This window comes from Asparagus officinalis, chromosome 8, assembly GCF_001876935.1.
Source record: "Asparagus officinalis chromosome 8, Aspof.V1, whole genome shotgun sequence".
NCBI classification, from domain to species: Eukaryota; Viridiplantae; Streptophyta; class Magnoliopsida; order Asparagales; family Asparagaceae; genus Asparagus; species Asparagus officinalis.
The window spans coordinates 97924021-97943285 of record NC_033801.1 but is presented as its reverse complement, the minus strand read 5'-3'; the positions used below and the strand labels follow the sequence as shown (position 1 = coordinate 97943285).

The 19265-nt window shown below is 33.4% G+C and overlaps 1 protein-coding gene across 1 annotated transcript; it reads left to right on the top strand.

Annotated features, from left to right (window-relative positions):
• On the top strand, window positions 1-18252 carry LOC109820668 (biotin carboxylase 1, chloroplastic). Its single transcript, XM_020386848.1, has 17 exons — window positions 1-76; window positions 184-238; window positions 3054-3388; window positions 3778-3919; window positions 4807-4905; window positions 5028-5084; window positions 5799-5870; window positions 12363-12452; window positions 13953-14012; window positions 14384-14569; window positions 14662-14754; window positions 14834-14915; window positions 16149-16255; window positions 16432-16507; window positions 16840-16886; window positions 17002-17064; window positions 18117-18252. The coding sequence occupies exons 2-17, from the start codon at window positions 197-199 to the stop codon at window positions 18171-18173; spliced, it is 1608 nt and encodes a 535-aa protein (XP_020242437.1). The 5' UTR covers window positions 1-76; window positions 184-196; the 3' UTR covers window positions 18174-18252.

The window sequence follows — 19265 nt, the reverse complement described above, 5'->3', positions numbered from 1 at the left end:
AACGCTCTCTAACCCTTTCTCATTCAAAACTCACTTCCTCGATTCCCAAAGCTCTCTAAAATTTCTGTATTTGAAGGTAATTTTCAACCCAGATTCATGGATTCAATGAGAAAAATGGGTTCTTTGTGCTTAAATCGAAATAGGTGACTCTTGTTTTGTTGTAATTTGTTTTGGGTTTTGTAGGGGATTGTGGAGAATGGACTCTATGATTGTATGCAAGTCTGTGTGCTCGGCTCCTGTGAGTTTCGGTGTTCATTGCTTAAGATTTGATGTCTAGATCTTTTCATTGTTCTTTTAATTGATTTTTCTCACTTGGGTTATGTAGATTTTAAAGATGTATACTATTTTAATTTGAATTAGACTTTGAGCTTGTAGTTGCATTAATTTTTACAGTGGATAGGAGGTAAATATGAAGTTAATTAGATGAATATCATTGAATATAATTTGGGTAGTGGTTTTTTAATTGGGTTTTACATGCTGTTCATTTTCTAATTCTACTTCCGTTTTCAATTTATATTGGAGAAGAAGCACTTCTGCGGGTCTACATTGCATCTTTTTTCCTTTTGATTGTTTATGAATATTTGGATTGTGTATTGTAATTTTAGTGTTGAAAGGGGTAACTTTTATCGGATGTAGATGGGGGAAATTTCTATATTGAATTTCTTCTTGGGTTTTGGTTTTGTTGCTCGGGGACTCCTAAAACTCAGAGCTACTAGATTCAGCGGTAATAATAGAGTACTTTAATCTTTTCACTCTTTCATATGTGTCTCTCTCTCTCTCTATCTATCTATCTATATATATATATATATATATATATATATATATATATAATCACTACTAAGTTGCTTGGAGCAACTTGGTACCAAGTTTTTCCATTTCTCTCTCTCTCTCTCTCTATATATATATATATATATATGAGATTAATGAGTATCCTTGACAAGAAGGAGATTTTCCTCCTTGACAATGACATGGCACAATTCTCACCATGTGAAGGAGAGAGAATAAAGTAGGAGAGAGAATTTCACATGGTGAGAATTGTGTCACATCATTGTCAACGAGAGAATCTCCCTCCTTGTCAAGGATACCCATTAATCTCTCTCTCTCTCTCTATATATATATATATATATATTGTTGGCTTTTTTGGTCAAAACTTCTTTCCAAAATGAGTTTTTTAACTATATATATATTAACTACAAGTACTTTCATAAATTCTTAGTAGCCTAGTGGAAAGTTTATGGTTTGGTGTTTCAAAAGATCCCTTGTTTGAGGCTTACCAACGACAAGCCGAGAAGTGTTTTATTTGAATTAATCTCTCATAAGTTCTAGTGGGCCGGGGATCGGGGCTAATCGGGCTGAGACGCTAAGTGACGTTTTGTTAGATGCACTTCGCACGGAGGCATCGGGGCGAGGTGGCGTTGTTTGGCACCATGTTGGTTGTCACGAAGGTTGCCTCGCAGGCTGCTTCGTAGCATACGGACGAGCTACGTATTCGCACGAGGGTGACCCTAGCGTTCTCGTAGCTTGACAAGGTTCGTTCGTTCGACGAGGTTCATCTGTCATATGAGGTTCGCCTATTTGACGATGTTCGTTTGTTCGACGAGGTTCGTCTGTCATACGAGGTTCGCCTGTTAGACGAGGTTCGCTCGATCGACGAGGTTCGTATGTCATACGAGGTTCGCCTGTTTGACTATGTTCGCTCGTTCGACGAGGTTCGTCTGTCATACGAGGTTCGCCTGTTTGACGACGTTCGTTTGTCAAACGAGGTTCGTCTGATTTGCTGAGACGTGACCCTCGCGTTTCGTAGCAACGCGTTCATTGATTGCCTCGTATTCAGCAGTTACTGCATGCAACAGTTACAACAGCATTAAGAGCAATTTAATGCATTGATGTTACAATCTTAATTGTCATAAGAATTGTAACAGTCACATTAATTGCTAGTGACTCTTGAGCTGGTCTTAGAGGCCTATAAATAGCGCCATTGGGCAGCTTTTGGTTCCAGTTAAAAACTCCCTCGCGAGCGTGGAATACGAACGTCAGTATAGAATACGAATGTCGGTATACGCACGCAAGTTTTGAAAACGAACGTCGGATCGACGTTGTTGTAGCTGTTGTTGTGCTGCTGCTGTAGAAACTGTGCTCGCAGGAACCCGAAATCGAAAGGTTTTGAACCGAAATGTTCTGAGATCGAGGAGATCTTTTGCCTTGACCGAAAGGTCTTATAGATCGAGGAGATCTTGACAGTACTGAGTTGGTACACACCAGAGTATTTTACTGCTGTTCCTGGAAGCAGTTTGGCCTTGGGATCCTTGCACCGGAGTAGGCCAAATATTACTTTAAGCACAGCGTTTCACAAACGCACAACAGTTAATTGAAAAAGTTTAAAATAACAGTACATCATCATTCACTATTTAATTCTAGATTTAACCATAATTTCCAACAATCTTAAAGTAATATATTAGATCTACTAATGGATCTTGCGAGGACTCTTGGAGTGGACTGTCTCAAGTTAGAAAATATATATATATATATATATATATATATATATATAGAAGAAAACTTGTGTCAACTTAAGTTGACATCCACCAAACTTCTTAACCATTAGATGTTTCCTAGGGATCCTTGCATGATATGAAGTGACTTTTTATATATATATATGTGTGTGGATAGAAAGTTTGGTGGACAACTATTCCCTATCCACTTAAGTTGATAGGAGTCTTGCTCTCTCTCTCTCTCTATATATATATATATATGTTTGTCTGTAACAGTGTCTTTAAGATGATTTTTTACTTTTAGCTATTTGATATTTGGAGGAGAAAGATAGTATCATTTTGATATACCAATTATAGAAATTTATTAATATGTAAGTGTTAAAATATAACTTTGTCTGTGCTATTTTTGTTCCTTACATCTGGTAGTTGTATTTCTCATTTTTTTAATCCATTTTGCTTCATCACAGCATTTAGAAAAATCACGTAGTGAACTCTTTGCTTACCATGATTTATTTTTAATATGATGTAAATATCTAAATTCATTTTCTGCGTTTACCCTCAAAGGGGTTATTTGTTGGACCAGGCAGAGGAATTAGGAGTTCACAATGTAGCTTTATGGTGGGAAATAATCCAAACTTTCATAAGATAAGCTTTCCAAGGCAAAGGGCTACTTTTACCGCCCGGAGATCTAAGAAATGTGGTGGAGCTTTAAGTGCTACTTGTCGTGATGAGAAGATTCTAATTGCTAACAGAGGTGAAATTGCAGTTAGGGTCATCAGAACTGCACATGAGATGGGCATACCATGTGTTGCTGTCTACTCCACAATTGATCAGGATGCTCTTCATGTGAGACTTGCAGATGAGGCAGTTTGCATTGGGGAAGCACCAAGCAGTCAATCGTAAGAAGATATAACTTTCTCCTTTAATTTTCAAAAGGGTTAATTGTGGATAGACATCTTGTACTATCGCCCACTATCAAATAGACCCCCTCATTGAACCTTTTTTGCTTCTTTCTCTCGGAGAAAGAGACAATTTTTTTTTTGACAAATAGACCTTCGAAAGCTAAAAGAATTAAAAGGATTTCAGTTAGGGGGTCTGTCCGCAACTGGGTGATGGTAATGGGTGGTCTATCCACCACATATAACTACAAATGGGTGATGGTACAGGGGTGATGGTACAGGGCGTCTATTCAGATTTAACCCTTTCCGGAGTCTAACTTAGAGTTACTTTGTACACTGTACGTCTCATTTGAGGTTAGGTTGAATCTTTCTTCCTAATTAATCTACAGGTACTTGTTTGTTCCGAATGTCTTATCTGCTGCCGTTAGTCGTGGATGCACCATGTTGCACCCTGGGTATGGTTTCCTTGCTGAAAATGCCGGTTTTGTTGACATATGCAGAGAACATGGAATCAACTTTATTGGACCTAATGTAAGTATAACTTTATGAGAATACTTTTGTGAACTTAAATCTTAAAAGGTGTAATCCTACTTACCTTTCTTTGAGAAAGATAGTGGAGCTAGAAATAAAACCTGATTAAGTGAAAATATTGCTATGGTACTTTATGGTTTTCCTACTCTGTATAATACATGTATCTGTTGAATTGTAAGCTAAGCATATTCGATTTCAGTTTCTCGTGAGGTTTTGAGACTCCATTTGTTTTCTACCGTACCTCTTACTTAAGCAGTCACCCCACCATAAAATGGGTGTTGCATCCATGTTCTTCATGTTTTCCTTTAAGATTTGAAACATTGTTGATGATACTGGAAGAGAGAAATTTTATTATTATTTTTTGTATTCTCAGATAATGTTTGTCTGTTTTGAACCTTTAACCTTATGCTAGTCTGTCCTTAAAAGTTATTGAAGAACAATTGTTTTTCATGACCAATATTGACTTGGGTGGTGCTCCATTACCCATCTCTCTTGACAAAACCAGTGGCTTTACTTTTGTTTGCAATACTTGATTAGACAAGGGAATTATTGAGGCAAGCCAGTTTTGAACTGGGTAAATGATATTATTATACCACTTTACAAGTTGAAGTGGATGTATATTGTAAGACAATGTGTTTTTCTTTGGGCACCATCGTAGCTGATGGCTGTACATGGGATTAAGTATATGTCCACCTACCAGTCAGAAGCTAATGAGCAATTTTTGTCACCGTTTTAACGAATATAATTTACTCTGTTTGCATTCTTGCCAGTCTTAAAAAAATGCTATATATGTAGATGAAACTTATGCTTTTTACAGTGTGCATGCACCTTTTCCTTCTCCTTGATCTAAGTTCAGTCTAATTGTTTGACAACATAAAACTTTGTAGCCTGACAGCATCAGAGTCATGGGTGATAAATCTACTGCCAGGGAAACAATGAAGAAAGCAGGTGTTCCAACTGTACCTGGAAGTGATGGCCTATTGCAGGTTCTACAACATTTTTCTAATTTTTACTTCCTACATTCAATATTATAGACCTCACTAATAGCAACAAGTTCAAAACATCAATTTACTAATCCTTCTTATCCTGCATGATTGGAAATTTTTAGAGCACGGAAGAGGCTATCAGGCTTGCGGATGAAATTGGTTATCCTGTGATGATCAAGGTATACTATTTCTTCAGTTTTTGCTCTGATGTGAACATTAGTAACCAAGATGGTTTTATTACCAGTGGAAAAATATGTAGAAATTACAGGCAATAGAAAGCATTTATGCACGAATGATTCATAGATTAGAAGACTGTTGGGTATTTAAGTCTTGTTTCCCAAGAGACTTAAGTTAAAGTGAAAGTTAATAATGGGTTATGATTTTATCTTTAGTTTCTCCATGAACAAACCTCACGCTGCTCTTTTTATGTGATACTTCTAATTTACAGCAATTGTTTGGAGGCTTCAGGACTTTATATCTCAGTATGTGCTTCATGTAGTTGGCTCCAAAGTGATTCTTTTAGCTTTTGTTGAGTAGATGCACTCTTCTAATTTACATTAAGAATTAGCTACCTACAAGACTTTTAAGAACAGAAGTTTCAGATTAAGGGGTATACAACATTTAAAAGCACAACAATTGATTTTTAAGTTATACATCTCTGACTTAAGAATGAATGTATATTGTTTGATTCTCTTAGCGTCCTTCTAGTTCATCCTCTTTAGAGACTGGTATTTGTTTGAGTCTGATGGTTATGCTTCTATATGGCTAAGAATATCTACTCACTGGCTGAACATTGAACTAAACCTTTCATTAAGGTAGGTTCTCATAGGAACAACACAACCTGACTGTATTCCCTGACTGTATTCCTTTTCTTTTTCATTATTTGTTTCAAGGCTACTGCTGGAGGTGGAGGACGTGGAATGAGACTGGCAAAGGAACCTGAGGAGTTTGTAAAGTTGCTTCAGGTCTGCTAGTTGCTAAAATTTTCTACTTTATATGAGCTTTTGAATTTATATTTTTTATTTTATCTGGCATATAATTTGTTGTTAATGTAATTATGTCCGGTTACATACAATTCCATGGAATCATTTCTCCTTAGATTATTTTGTGACTGCATAAAAGTCGTCTATGTGGCATTATTGTTAAATAATGTGCTTTGTCAACTGAAAACTATTTCATGTGAGTAGGGGTGCATTCGGTCGGGATAAGGCTCAGATATAATGCTTATCATATTCATATCCGCTTACTCATTTTGAATATGGATATGGTCACAGATATACCTCGATAAGGAAAATTCATATCCATATCCACTAAAACCAGATATGGATACGGATGTACATGCAGATATATAAGCAGATATGCATGCGAATATAAAATGGATATGAGAAAACTAGGTAGTGTAGAAAAAAATATAGTTCATATGATGCAAAAGAGTTCATTATATCTGAAAAGCTAAGATTAGACATCTTGAACTTCAAAATTAACCTCAAATCCATAATCTAAAGATTATGACCATCGTGACAATATGACTAATATGTATTCAGATATTTCGGATATGGATCCAGATATTTCACTACAAAACCATATTCGTAACTATATCCTATCGGTTATAGATTTGAGTAACCATATCCATATCCGTAAATTTCCTCAGATATGGATACGGTTTAGCACTCATACATGTGAGGGCGGCCGATAGTTTGAGAAATTCAACAGGGTAAGGCATTGTGATCAACAGAAAAAAATCTTCCAAAAGCAGAATATTAGAGCGGCCTTTCTGACATATTCAGATCACAGATGCATCCATATACATCATAATTTGGTTCATGATGTCTGTCAAGAATAATCAACATTAGTTGTTGGTATACTTCAGTAACTAAATTTGTTAATGTTCCGAATAATTTTTTTTGAGGATCTAATTTCTTAAATGTGCCATAACTGAAGTAGGTGTTTTAATGATAATATTTTGAGATTAAATGTGAAAAGAGATGTCAGATAGAATCTAGATAGTAAAAAGGGGAGATAAGAGAATAAGAAAGTAGAATAAAAAGGTAACACTTAGTATCACTTTAACATTTTAAATTAGTGTAGAATTATCATTCTACCCTTTGATTTATAACTATGAAGGACACTTGTTCATCATTCCTCCAATTTTTTGTTAGCCCTAGTATGTTCTTTATACAATAGAATGGATACCTTTCAAATATATGCCAAAATAACATAAACATCACATCTTTTTCAAGCTGAGGAATGAAAATTATCGACATGTAATAGCTTTAAATGATAAACCATAACATGTTAATAAAGCAAATAATGCAATAAGAGCCACTTCCTCGAGTATAGTAATCTCTTGTTTTGTTGATGAGCTCATGCACGCTACCTATTTGACATGTTATATAATGCATACTTAGATGTCTTTTTCCCCCTATAAGGCCGTAACTTGGTCTTAACCTGGGGCGTTCCTTAACCTAACCCCAGTTCAGATCTCAGTGGCAATTGAAATATTAGACTTGGTATTCATTTGACGAGGACCAAGAGTTATAGTTTATAGCAGCTTATGGTCAAATCACATAGTTAGAATAGAAGTACCAAAAAGTCAACTAAATAAATGCATCTTAAGACTGAAGCTTAATTGCAATTTAATAAGCTATTGATCAACGAAGCCTAAATTTAGCCTAGTCAAGCCAGTCCAAGCCTTTAACAACTTGAGCTTGGGCATGAACATAGCCCAACTAAGGTACACTCAAGGCTTTACATTTATTTTAGTGGAAGTAGATTTTTGTTCAAGCTTGGTTCATCTTGGTTATCGAATGAGCTTGAACAAGCTCTTAACTAACCAAAATTGAGCTTCCCGACTGTAACCTGCTGTGACCAGAATATCCCATAAGGCCTCACTTGGGCATGGGACTGTCATGGGAATATAGGTGTGTCATGACATATATCATACTCCCTTTAAAAGTACGAGTTCGAGAAAATCTTTCTATGGTCAATATTACCCTTAATTTTTTTAAATATTACATTGTTATTCTAATCTATTCTAATTATTCTATTTTCTTTGAATTAGTAACTAAATGATTTATCATATTCATAATGAGACTTAACATGTTATTGAATAAAGAAAATATGTTTGATATAATTCAAATCCTTTACTTATTTCAGTGTTCATAGAGAAATCTAAAAAACATATGCTAGCCAGTACCTAAATTTTTTTGGACTTTGTAAAAAATACCCTCTAAGTTTTTTAAATTGCAAAAACAACCCTACAAATTTAAAATTTTATTAAAACATCTTAAAAATTATAAATTTTACTTATTTCAATTCATTGAGATATCTGAAAAACATATGCTAGCAAGAAACTAAAAGTTTTTTGACTTTGGAGAAAATATCTTGGAAGTTTTGAAAATTACAAAAAGACTACACCTTGAAAATTTCAAACCTATAAACGCACTAAAAACCTACAAATAATACAAAAAACCCTCGAAAATTTATGGAATTTACAATAAACACTGAAGTTTTTACAAATTGCAAAATAAAACCCTTAGAATTGTAAAATTTACAAAAATCATGATAATTTCTAACCTAATAGTACATTAAAAATATAGGAATTACAAATATCCCTACATAATTTATAATTTATAGAAAACACCCTTGAAGTTTCAAAAATTACAAACAAAATCTTAAAATTCAAAATTTATAAATAACACCCTGAAAAACACCCTTGAAGTTTCAAAAATTACAAACAAAATCTTAAAATTCAAAATTTATAAATAACACCCTGAGAATTTCAAACTTTACAAACAAAATCTTAAAATTCAAAATTTATAAATAACACCCTGAGAATTTCAAACTCATTAGTAAATGAAAGCATATGAATTATAAATAGTCTATAAACAATTTATAATCTATAAAAAAGGTCTATAAGTTTAAAAAATTACAAAAAACCACTAAAATTCATAATTTATAAAAAACACCATGAGAATTTCTAACCTATAGACACTAAAATAGATATACAAAATTACTAACAACCCCTAAAAAATTAAAAATTATAAAAATATCATACTCACTTTAAAAATATAGGTTTAGGAAAAATCTTTCATGGTTAATGTTTCCCATAATATTTTTGAAAAGAACATAAATGATTGAAAATCTATTCAATTTAAAATTTATAAAAAAACACCCTTAAAGTTTTGCACATTGTAAATTACCCATTCAAAGTTTAAAAATTTTCAATAATTTTTTATAATTCCTTGATTTCAATGTAATGTTTAATAGTTTTGTGTATTTGTAAATTACAAAATTTTAGGATATTTTTTTTACAAATTTTAAAACTTTTTGAGGGTGTTTTTTTGTAGTTTTCTAAATTTTTTTAATGTTTTCAGTGTAATGCATAGATACATCAATTAATGATGATATTAAAGAGTAAGTCGTTCTTAAGATTATTAGGCCATAGTTAAGTGTACAACACATCACTGTTCCTAAGCAGTGTAATTTATAAATACAAAAAATTTCAGACAATCTATATAGTGGTTAAAAGGATTTTGACTCTAATGTATTATTTTTTATAAATTATATTTAATGTGAATCCACCATATAATTTTGACTGTGGTCATCATAATTATAATACGTTTGATTGATTGACCATATATGTATATAGACCATATATTATTTTACTTTCTCACATGAACTAATATTTGGCGCTTAATAATTTAAATTATTACTTTTAAATTTAATATAATTTCAATTTCTATTTTTTTGAGATTTATTCCATAGTTACGTGTATCAAACTAATAACTAAAATAATAATTATTTATGCTTAAATTAGGATGATTGTAGTTGGTCACTCACTATGAAATTTTTATAAAGATATATACTTTACTTTGTATAGCTATCTGCACCACCCATGTATATTTTATAAATTAGTTGTTAATTTAACATATTAAATTAATTTTCCTTTGTAGAAATTTTTTCTCTGACTTTTGGATTGTGTAATCACTATCTCATCATTCTAGCGTAGAAATGACCTCACCTTAAATAACTTCAAGCCAATGTTTGAGTTGAACTGAAGTATATACTATTGCTACTATGTTTATATATTATTTAAGAATATCGCATCAACACTTTTTAAACAGAAGAGAATATTCCAACCTCTGATAATATAAAAACTAAATATAACCAATTAAGTGATTAGCAAAAGAGAACTTACATCAGAAAAACGTGAATAATAAGATAAAGAGAAAATGTAATGCCATTGTCAACAATACAACAAATAGTAAACTACAATGTAAACTTAACCTATTTTGTGGAGCCCAACAATTGTCTATAAGCATTGAGGTTTATATATATATATATATATATTATATATATATGAGAAAAATGGGTATGCTTGGTACCAAGCACAAAAACCGATGCTTGATAGTGAGGTGGCGTAATCTCCTCCACTCATTCAAAAAGTTGCATATCCCAATACACTCCTCAACCCATGTGAATGTGGTCCCCCATTTGAATGAGTAGAGTGGATTGTGCCACCTCACTACCAAGCACAAAATTTGTGCTTGGTACCAAGCATACCCATATTTCTCTCTCTCTCTATATATACTTTATAATTTATTAAAAATGGTCATATAATCTTATATAATAAAATTGATTTAATATTAAATAGTAATATTGTTGTAATAATATCGTTATTAGGGAAAATTCTTCATGAACTAATATGTTCTTTACGACATATTAGCTATGCACTCCAAATTCTTGTGTCTTTTATAGAGTCAAAAAGTTTGAATAATAGTCTCTAACATGTTGCTCTCACAACAGCAAAATCCACTTAGTTGATGTGAATATTTCAGATGAGTTATACGTTCTATATACAATACAATTACCCTAGGCAAGTGAGTTATAATAGTATTTTTCATTCACATCGTTTAGCGTAAGATTTGATAGGGACCTTGCATCAAAAGGAAAATGAATTTTTATATTTAGAACACATGGTAAAATATATCATAATCTCCCTGCTCTAATTTCGCAATAAAATAATTCTTCATACTTTTAGTTTTACTTCTATGATACAAAAAATGAACTATAAAATTGAATGAGAATATTAAATAATGTACATACGAGTGAAATCACAACTAAAAGTTAATGTGAATGAGTCAAACCACAATTAAAAGTTTAATGGATATATTGCAAATAAATTCATATAAAAAATTCCTTTAAGAATTGAATGATCACCCATCTTTTGAAGACTTCAAGATACTAATAAACAGAGATGTACTAGATTAATGTGTTTATAACTCACAAATAGTAGATCACGTGGTCACAGTCTGGGTTGAATGAAATAATGACGATATTTCAGTTGAGAGAGAGATTATTGAGCTGATGATCAATCCCAAAAAAACTTTAGTTTCTTTTTATTTTTATTCTATTTTTATTAATTTAAATAATCATAATATTTAACCACGTGCATTGCACGTGCATCTCAACTAGTAAGTGTCTTAAGAATATGATAAGGGCCGTGAAGCATGGCTGCATGAGTATAGATGATATCATGAATGTCTACTCACTAAATCAGATCAAATCTTGGTGCTTATAGTCCTTGGATTCTGGAAATAAAATAAAAAGAGAAACAATTCTGCACACAACTCACCTGAGACAAGTAAAATCTGCCCTTCTCTCACATGATCTGAATGTTGTTTATTGCTTTCTGGGATGATCTCAATCTATATCACAAGTTTTTTCTCAAAGGTTCGTTTTAGCCCGTATCCATCATGGAGCTCATTTTTAAGCCAACATGGTAGGATAGTTATTCGTGTGATTGTTTTAATCTTTCGACTCAAATATGGTCATGCCTTATAAACACTCAACGTGTTTCCAGTCTATTGAGCAGGGTCTGATGTCTGTTATGTCAGATGTTGACATGGACAGCTCATATGAATAATATTTACTGTTTGGCCATTAACCTAACACCTCATCAATGTCATTTAGCTCATTGAGATCACCACCATAGAGTCCCGAAGCACACCATAGAGTCTCAAAGCCCCCATGTTTTTCTAATCTTCATGTACTGTAGAATACAATACATAGACAGCTAGATCATGCTAGCTTGTCACAATCTTTATAGCTGTCTTATTGCGTAATACTTTGAATGTGAAATTACATTGTTTGGCTTTTGCTTCTTTGTGCAAAGAAATGCTTATTTTTATCACTTAAAATTGAAGAGTGGAATGGCCTCTTCACTTTTGACTGAAATTATATCTAGACCTAAGAAGGCAGATGCTTCGTTTGGCGATTGTTTGCAGAAATTATCTCTAGGTCAAATGTGTGGTGAATTATCACTGGTATTAAGATTAAACTATGTAGATTATAGCTTCATGATGTCCCCCCATTTAAGTAGTCTTGAAACTTTTTATTTATTTATTTTTAATATGTTGTATACTTGTATTAACAAATCTGACTGCATATTGCAGCAAGCTAAGAGTGAGGCTGCAGCTGCATTTGGCAATGATGGTGTTTATTTGGAGAAATACATCCAAAATCCAAGGCACATTGAGTTCCAGGTATAGTTATGAGATGGTGTAGTTAGCTACATATTCTATGTGGAAAATTATAATTCACTATATTTTCTATTTTTGATCGTAAATTCACGTTAATAATGAATATGTTATTTATTGGCTAATTTCGTGAAGTGCTTGATTATTAAAAGCTTTTATCTACATCTGTTGGCTACCTATTCTAGGAGGAAATTACAATGCAATATATTTTTTATTTTTATTTTAAATTCTCCGTTGACGTTGAATATGCTATTTATTGGCCAAATTTATGACGTGATTATTCTCAAAGGCAAGCTTTTATCTAAAGCTGCTCGTGATGTATTTCCCTCTACGTTGTATTGATGAGAAACTTGAATGATTAAGTTGATACATAATTTAGCATTTGTATGAGAATTTTGGATAGCGCGCTTTCCATATCATCCAATTAACCTATGACAGCTTAAGTTCAGGTGCTCCATAGTCTAATTTATGAAAAATTTTACTGGCAATAAGAATGCATCTTGAATTCAGGTTCTTCATGGACTAATTTATGCACTCTGTTACTGGCAACCAAAGTTATCGATAGTGGATAGCGTCGCGTAGCGGTGAGGCATCGCTAAGGCTATTTGGGGCTATTGCGACAAAATAGCGGTAAAAAACGCAAAGTCAAATAACGATCTAATTTAGATATGTATAAATACTAAAAAAAGATTAAAGAAAAATCTAAAAAATCTAAAAGTATATATTTGATGATTTAAAGAGATCCTAAATATGAAATAGACTTGTAACCATCACGCAATACCAAATATGACTGGAGGAGTCAAAGAGTCGTCGTTTTCGAGAAGAAGAGCTGAGCGGTGAGAGGACTACCCTAAGAGGAACTCACGGTGAAGGAGATGAGAGGAAGTACTGAGGTAGGTGCTAGAGGCTATGAGAGGTGGCGGGAAAATGTCGAAATCACAGGAGACGGTGGAATGCAATAATCAAGGGTCAAGTTTAATTTAAAAAAACACCTCTAACCGCTTTTAAATAGCAGCCAAAAAGCAGATTTCGCATGCAATCGCCCACTATTTACCGTTATGGCACACTATTGGCCGTTTTTGCGAACGAAAAGCATATATTTTATAATATGTCACCGCTATTGGGCAATAGCGTAGTGGGAGGGGACCGTTAACGCTATTAGCGCTGCTATTTCGAGGCTATTTACCACTATTTATAACAGTGCTGACAACTTGTGGTAGTCGTGCTAATCCAACTGCAGTGTGCATGTCTTACATACATTTTCCTGAGAGATGATTTTGGGAATTAACCCTCTTTTCTTTATTAAAAAAAGACAACTGATTGAGTTCAAGTGCTCGGGGAAAAGTTTATGCATTCTATTCTCCCAATAAATAAGTTGTGAGGTTAATTCAACTGCTTGTTGCATTTCTTGCATGCAACTGCCTGGAGAATTTTAATTTATTGGTCATCTTGTTCTTTTTTTTTTTTAATTTTCAAAACTTAACAGAATTCTTTGCTAGCTTATAGGTTCTTGCAGACAAGTATGGAAATGTTGTTCATTTTGGGGAGCGTGATTGCAGTATTCAGGTACTTCTTACTCATGTACATCTGAATTTTGTCAAAAGAACAAATAGCTAGGTACATGTTAAGTGTCAATCCTTAGACATTGTTTTTTAACTTTTTGGCTTAAACATCTTCTAAGTGCCTCTTGATTACTTTTTTTTTGCCGCATCCACCAGCTATGAATAAGTAAATTATATAAATAATAAAATTCAACTAAAGTAAATGTCATAATATACATCTAATCATGACAAGCAACAACAATTTATTCGACATCAGCTTCAAAATCATTATGCTCTACTAGATAAAAAGCAAGAAAACTTTCTCCACATGCATAGAAATCTATTACACTCTTCACTGACCCTAACCATTTTAACTTCCTTTGACCTTTTTGACAGAGAAGAAATCAAAAACTCCTTGAGGAAGCTCCATCTCCTGCTTTGACCCCAGAACTACGTAAAGCAATGGGTGATGCTGCTGTAGCAGCAGCTGCATCTATAGGTTATATTGGTGTTGGAACTGTGGAATTTCTCTTGGATGAAAGAGGTTCCTTCTACTTCATGGAAATGAACACTAGGATCCAGGTGTGGACAATCAAACTATTTAGTTTTTCTTTTAATTTTGTAATGGTATAATATCTTGCTTACAAAACATTATCATCTCATGCACAAACCAGGTCGAGCATCCTGTAACTGAAATGATTTCTTCAACTGATCTGATTGAAGAGCAAATTCGTGTGGCTCTTGGAGAGAGACTGACATACAAGCAGGTAAATGGTGATTTACAGTTTGATTATGACAGTTAATTATAGTACTGTTTGACTAATATTTCTGTTGTATTATTTACAGGAGGATATTGTTCTTAGAGGACACTCAATCGAGTGTCGTATAAATGCTGAAGATGCCTTTAAAGGGTTTCGACCGGGGCCAGGTATTGGTTTTTCCTTGTTTCGCTCTTAATAAACCACATGCAGTGGGGGCATGATTTTGTCTCAGTTGCATGCTTATATAACTTATTAGTTCATTAAAAGTAAAAAATATAATTGCATTTGGAACCTACATTGACAATTTTACAATTTATCGTCCTTCATGGTGTTCTACGCAAAGTTAAGTGGTGTGGTGTTCTACGCAAAGTTAAGTGGTGTCCTAAGTAATAATATAGATAAAAGTAAATAAAAGTATCTAGAAAGTAGACAATATAGCAGTGTCCTGTGATGTCATTAGACAACATAGATCCGCCACTGACCACATCTCTATATGAACAACAACAGCAAAACTTTTACCTGGAACCTTTGAAGTCTGCTATCGGAATCCTATTCTTCCATTCAGTTTTGTTAACGCTATCTCCTTTGTTAAATTAATTACTGTCACATTCTTCTTAATTTCTCCTAATCAAGTTCTCTTGGGCCTACTTATTACTCCTCACCCCATCAAATGCTCTTAAGGTTTATTTACGGGCCTCTGTTGCACATAACCAAACCATCTCAATTGATTCTGTCATTTAATCCTCAATCGCGGTGACCTACAACCTTCAACGAAAACACTCATTCCTTATCCTATCTCTTATTTATATATCCAAAACTCTATATGAATGATATTAATTAATTCATGGTGTTAGAGGGCTAGCAATCTCACTATTATTTATTGCCAGTGGAAATTGATCTCTTTTTTACTTGTCAAGTTTTGTTGTGTAATAATGCAAATGCTGGTTTAAGAACACTTCATCAGAATGTCAATCATGTCTATACTGTTAAAATTTTCAAATTATATTCTTATCTCTGAGTGTGCTGCTTCAATATGCATTCTCACATGTGACCATTGGTATTCGTTAGATAAAAATTGACTAAAATCTATCATTGTCTTCCATGAAATTTATGTATGGTAAAATTCTTAACGAGTAAATCAGTTTCACATGTTGAAGTACCGTTCAGTGCTTTTAAGTTCTGGAACAAATTTGAGAAGAGACTAATATAGTATGTTTTCAAACTGTTAAGAGAGTAAGTTAATATACATGTTGTTTAATTAATCAGTTAAATAACCCTTAAATTTTTCCTTATGCTTTTTGTATTTCCATTTTTTGATGATTTGTCTGGTCAAAGTTAATGATAAATGTACTTGCATTTACGAGCCTTGTCATCTTAGTAATTTTTGTATCTTATTACAGGGAGAATCACAGCATATCTGCCTTCCGGAGGTCCGTTTGTAAGAATGGACAGTCATGTTTATCCTGACTATGTTGTTCCTCCAAGCTATGACTCCTTACTAGGAAAGGTGCATTCTCTAGTTTATGACTTGCACACATAGTTTACTATCTACCTTGTAAAACTTTTATGTGTGCATTAGACAAATATCGTTTTATAGGAGTTTGTATCTAGTTTTTTGGGAAAAGAAAAAGGCGAGTTTTAGTGGATGCAGTTATAACATTTTGCTTTTTTCTTTGATTTTAGCTTATTGTATGGGCTCCCACCAGAGAGAAGGCCATTGAACGAATGAAAAGAGCTCTTGACGACACTGTTATTACAGGTTTAACATTTTTTCATGAATTTATAAATGAAAATATTTGTGACAGTAGATTTTTATTTTTTTCATGACACCGATAGAGTATATCTTTTGCAATGTTCTTGGCTATTTAGGTTCAAACTTTACATTGCTGCCTTCTTATCTCTTATCATCATCATCCAACCCTCCCATCAAAATGGGGTAGTCATATCTCTTGCTTTTTTCCATAATAGGGACTCCGTTAAGTTTTATAGGCTATTAGTAAATTTAAGGTTACAAACATATTATTATCAATATCTACCTTGCATTATTTCGATATTACATGCTCAATTGATCACTGTTCCATTCATTGACAGGAATCCCTACGACAATTGATTACCATAAACTGATCCTTGATATTGAGGTATGAAATTCTCTAATCTTTCATTGCTGACATTCTTTCTCAATGGACTTAATGAAGGTTGGATTTTAACCTCCTTAAATAAATTTGCTGATTCTATACTGATCTCTGATTGCAGGACTTTAGAAACGGAAAGGTTGATACTGCATTCATACCCAAGCACGAGAACGATTTGGCTGCTGTGAGTATCTAACTGTTTCACCTCATTTGTGACATTTAATCTCTTTTCAAATTTTTGTTTCAAATTCAGCATTTTCTGTGAGTACTGAGAAAAATTCTGACGCTGATGAGTATGAATCAATGTTTGGAGGAATCTGAGTCTTAGATTTCATGGAAAGGTGTAAAGAGTAGTTTTGATATATAAGTTATTAGGATAATCATATTTGCAAACTTTCACCTTTACTATTTGTATTAGTTAAGACCTACTTAGGCTATTTGCTCATAACTGCTTTCGAAAAATAAAGTCATTTACCGTAGAACTGGTTGCGTTGAAGATATCTTTTTGGTGCTTTATTATTTCATTCAGTTTAATATTCTCATAAAGAATTCTTAAATTAAGTCTTTCTAACCATTCGACCAAAATTCTGAAGCTGTGGAGAGAGCTGAGGTTATATTTTTATATTGTAACATACCCCCGCAAGTTGAGCGCCCTAAATTCGTGTCCGGAGGGATTTGACCCAGGTTGCTCTGATACCATCTTAAATTAAGTCTCTTTAACCATTATACCAAAACTCCGAAGTTGTTGTGAGAGTTGATGGTTATATTTTTATATTTTAACAATAATAAAAATTCAATACACAATCTAGTGTATTTTAGTATGTATGTGCATACATTTGGTTTAACTATATTCAACTTTTTGGCAACGGTAGGGTTAATCGCAGACACCTCCTTATTTAGAAAGAATAGTCATTTGTACACCTAAACTATTTTATTAACACTTACGTCCTCTCTATTGGAGTCAACGGTACTTTTTCAAATTAGATTGAGATGTTATGTGTGAATGTGATGATATCATTACCTATTGTCCTTTAGTTTTAAGTGGAAAAAAAAGACAAAATCACCCTTGAGATGCCATATGTGAATGTGATGATAAATTACATTCCACCTTCATTTCAAGTGGAAAAAATATCAAATTTCTCTAGTGTAATGTTGCCCGAGATCTTTGATATTAAGTGCTAAGATTTATTTTTCCTTCTTCCTAATGAGAATTTGACATTATTCTTTGCAATGCAGCCACAGAAAATGGTGGTAGCCACACCGGAGAAAGAGTTAGCTGGGACGGCCGCCTAAGGCTCAATTTACATTTCACTTCCATTTACGTTCTCATGAATATTCTTATTGCACATCACCAAAATTTCTTGAGAATATGGACATTTTGTGTAGTTGATTGTGAACCTTTCTTTCTTTAACGAAATGTGATCGTCTCCTACATTCTATTGTAGATATTACTTTGGCTTTTTGTAGAGATTATGTCCCGAAGATGGGTACACATTTCGGCACTTTCAGTAGTACGGCATCACCATGAGACGCACTATTATTCTCAAATAATCTCTTGTCAAATAAGTCCAGACACAAAAATAACAATGAACAACAAATCATTAACTATTTAAAATAATTTATTTCCCCCTAAAAAAATTGTCTAGGAGAAAAAGAAAGCGAAAAACAACCCCATGGGCCATGACTAATAATATTGTTAAAACCAAAAAAAAAAAAAAATAATGAGCCAGATTTTACAGCTGTGGCAGTAGTAAGACTTATGAGATGTTAACGAGGTGTGGGTGATGGAGCTGCAATAGGAGACGGACGGAGGAGTCGTCAACAGTAGAGCATCTGTTGAAAATTCGAGCTAAATATATGCAAAATACACAACGGAATACTATATGTATAATAATACTAAGCATGTAGAGAGCATGAAAAACACGTTAGGATCATCCTAATTAAATCTAACATGATCCCTATAAAAAAAGAGCAACCAAGAGCTTTGAAGGCTTACTTTTGTAGCGTGATTCGATGGTAGATCGAACAACCCGTAGCTAGTTTTCTTTGTTGTTGTAAACCTCCTTGTAGTGGATCTCCAAGTCTTCAAATGAGTTCGATAAAATCGGAGTCTTATTGAGACACAAGGCAAGATATCCACCCCGGGGTACTATAAAATCCTACTACTTCCTCTTAATCAAAGATTGCTAGAGTTTAGTAAGAGTATAGCTCTTTTTTATTCTCTTATGAAAAAAACCACTTAGCCAATTTTTCATTAACCTTTCCATAAGAAAGAGAGCTCATATATATAGAGTGAGATATGTCATGACTCATCTCATGAGTCATGCCATGAGTCATCTAAATGTAATGATTCCTTTCATGAGTCATGCAATGACTCATCTCATG

What these genes read in the sequence shown, in the direction of transcription:
- LOC109820668 (XM_020386848.1), top strand. Translation starts at nt 197, where the DNA reads ATGGACTCTATGATTGTATGCAAGTCTGTGTGCTCGGCTCCT. An exon ending in TCAACTTTATTGGACCTAAT is followed by an intron (nt 3,920 to 4,806) that starts GTAAGTATAACT and finishes AAAACTTTGTAG; the next exon opens with CCTGACAGCATCAGAGTCAT. An exon ending in GAAGTGATGGCCTATTGCAG is followed by an intron (nt 4,906 to 5,027) that starts GTTCTACAACAT and finishes GGAAATTTTTAG; the next exon opens with AGCACGGAAGAGGCTATCAG.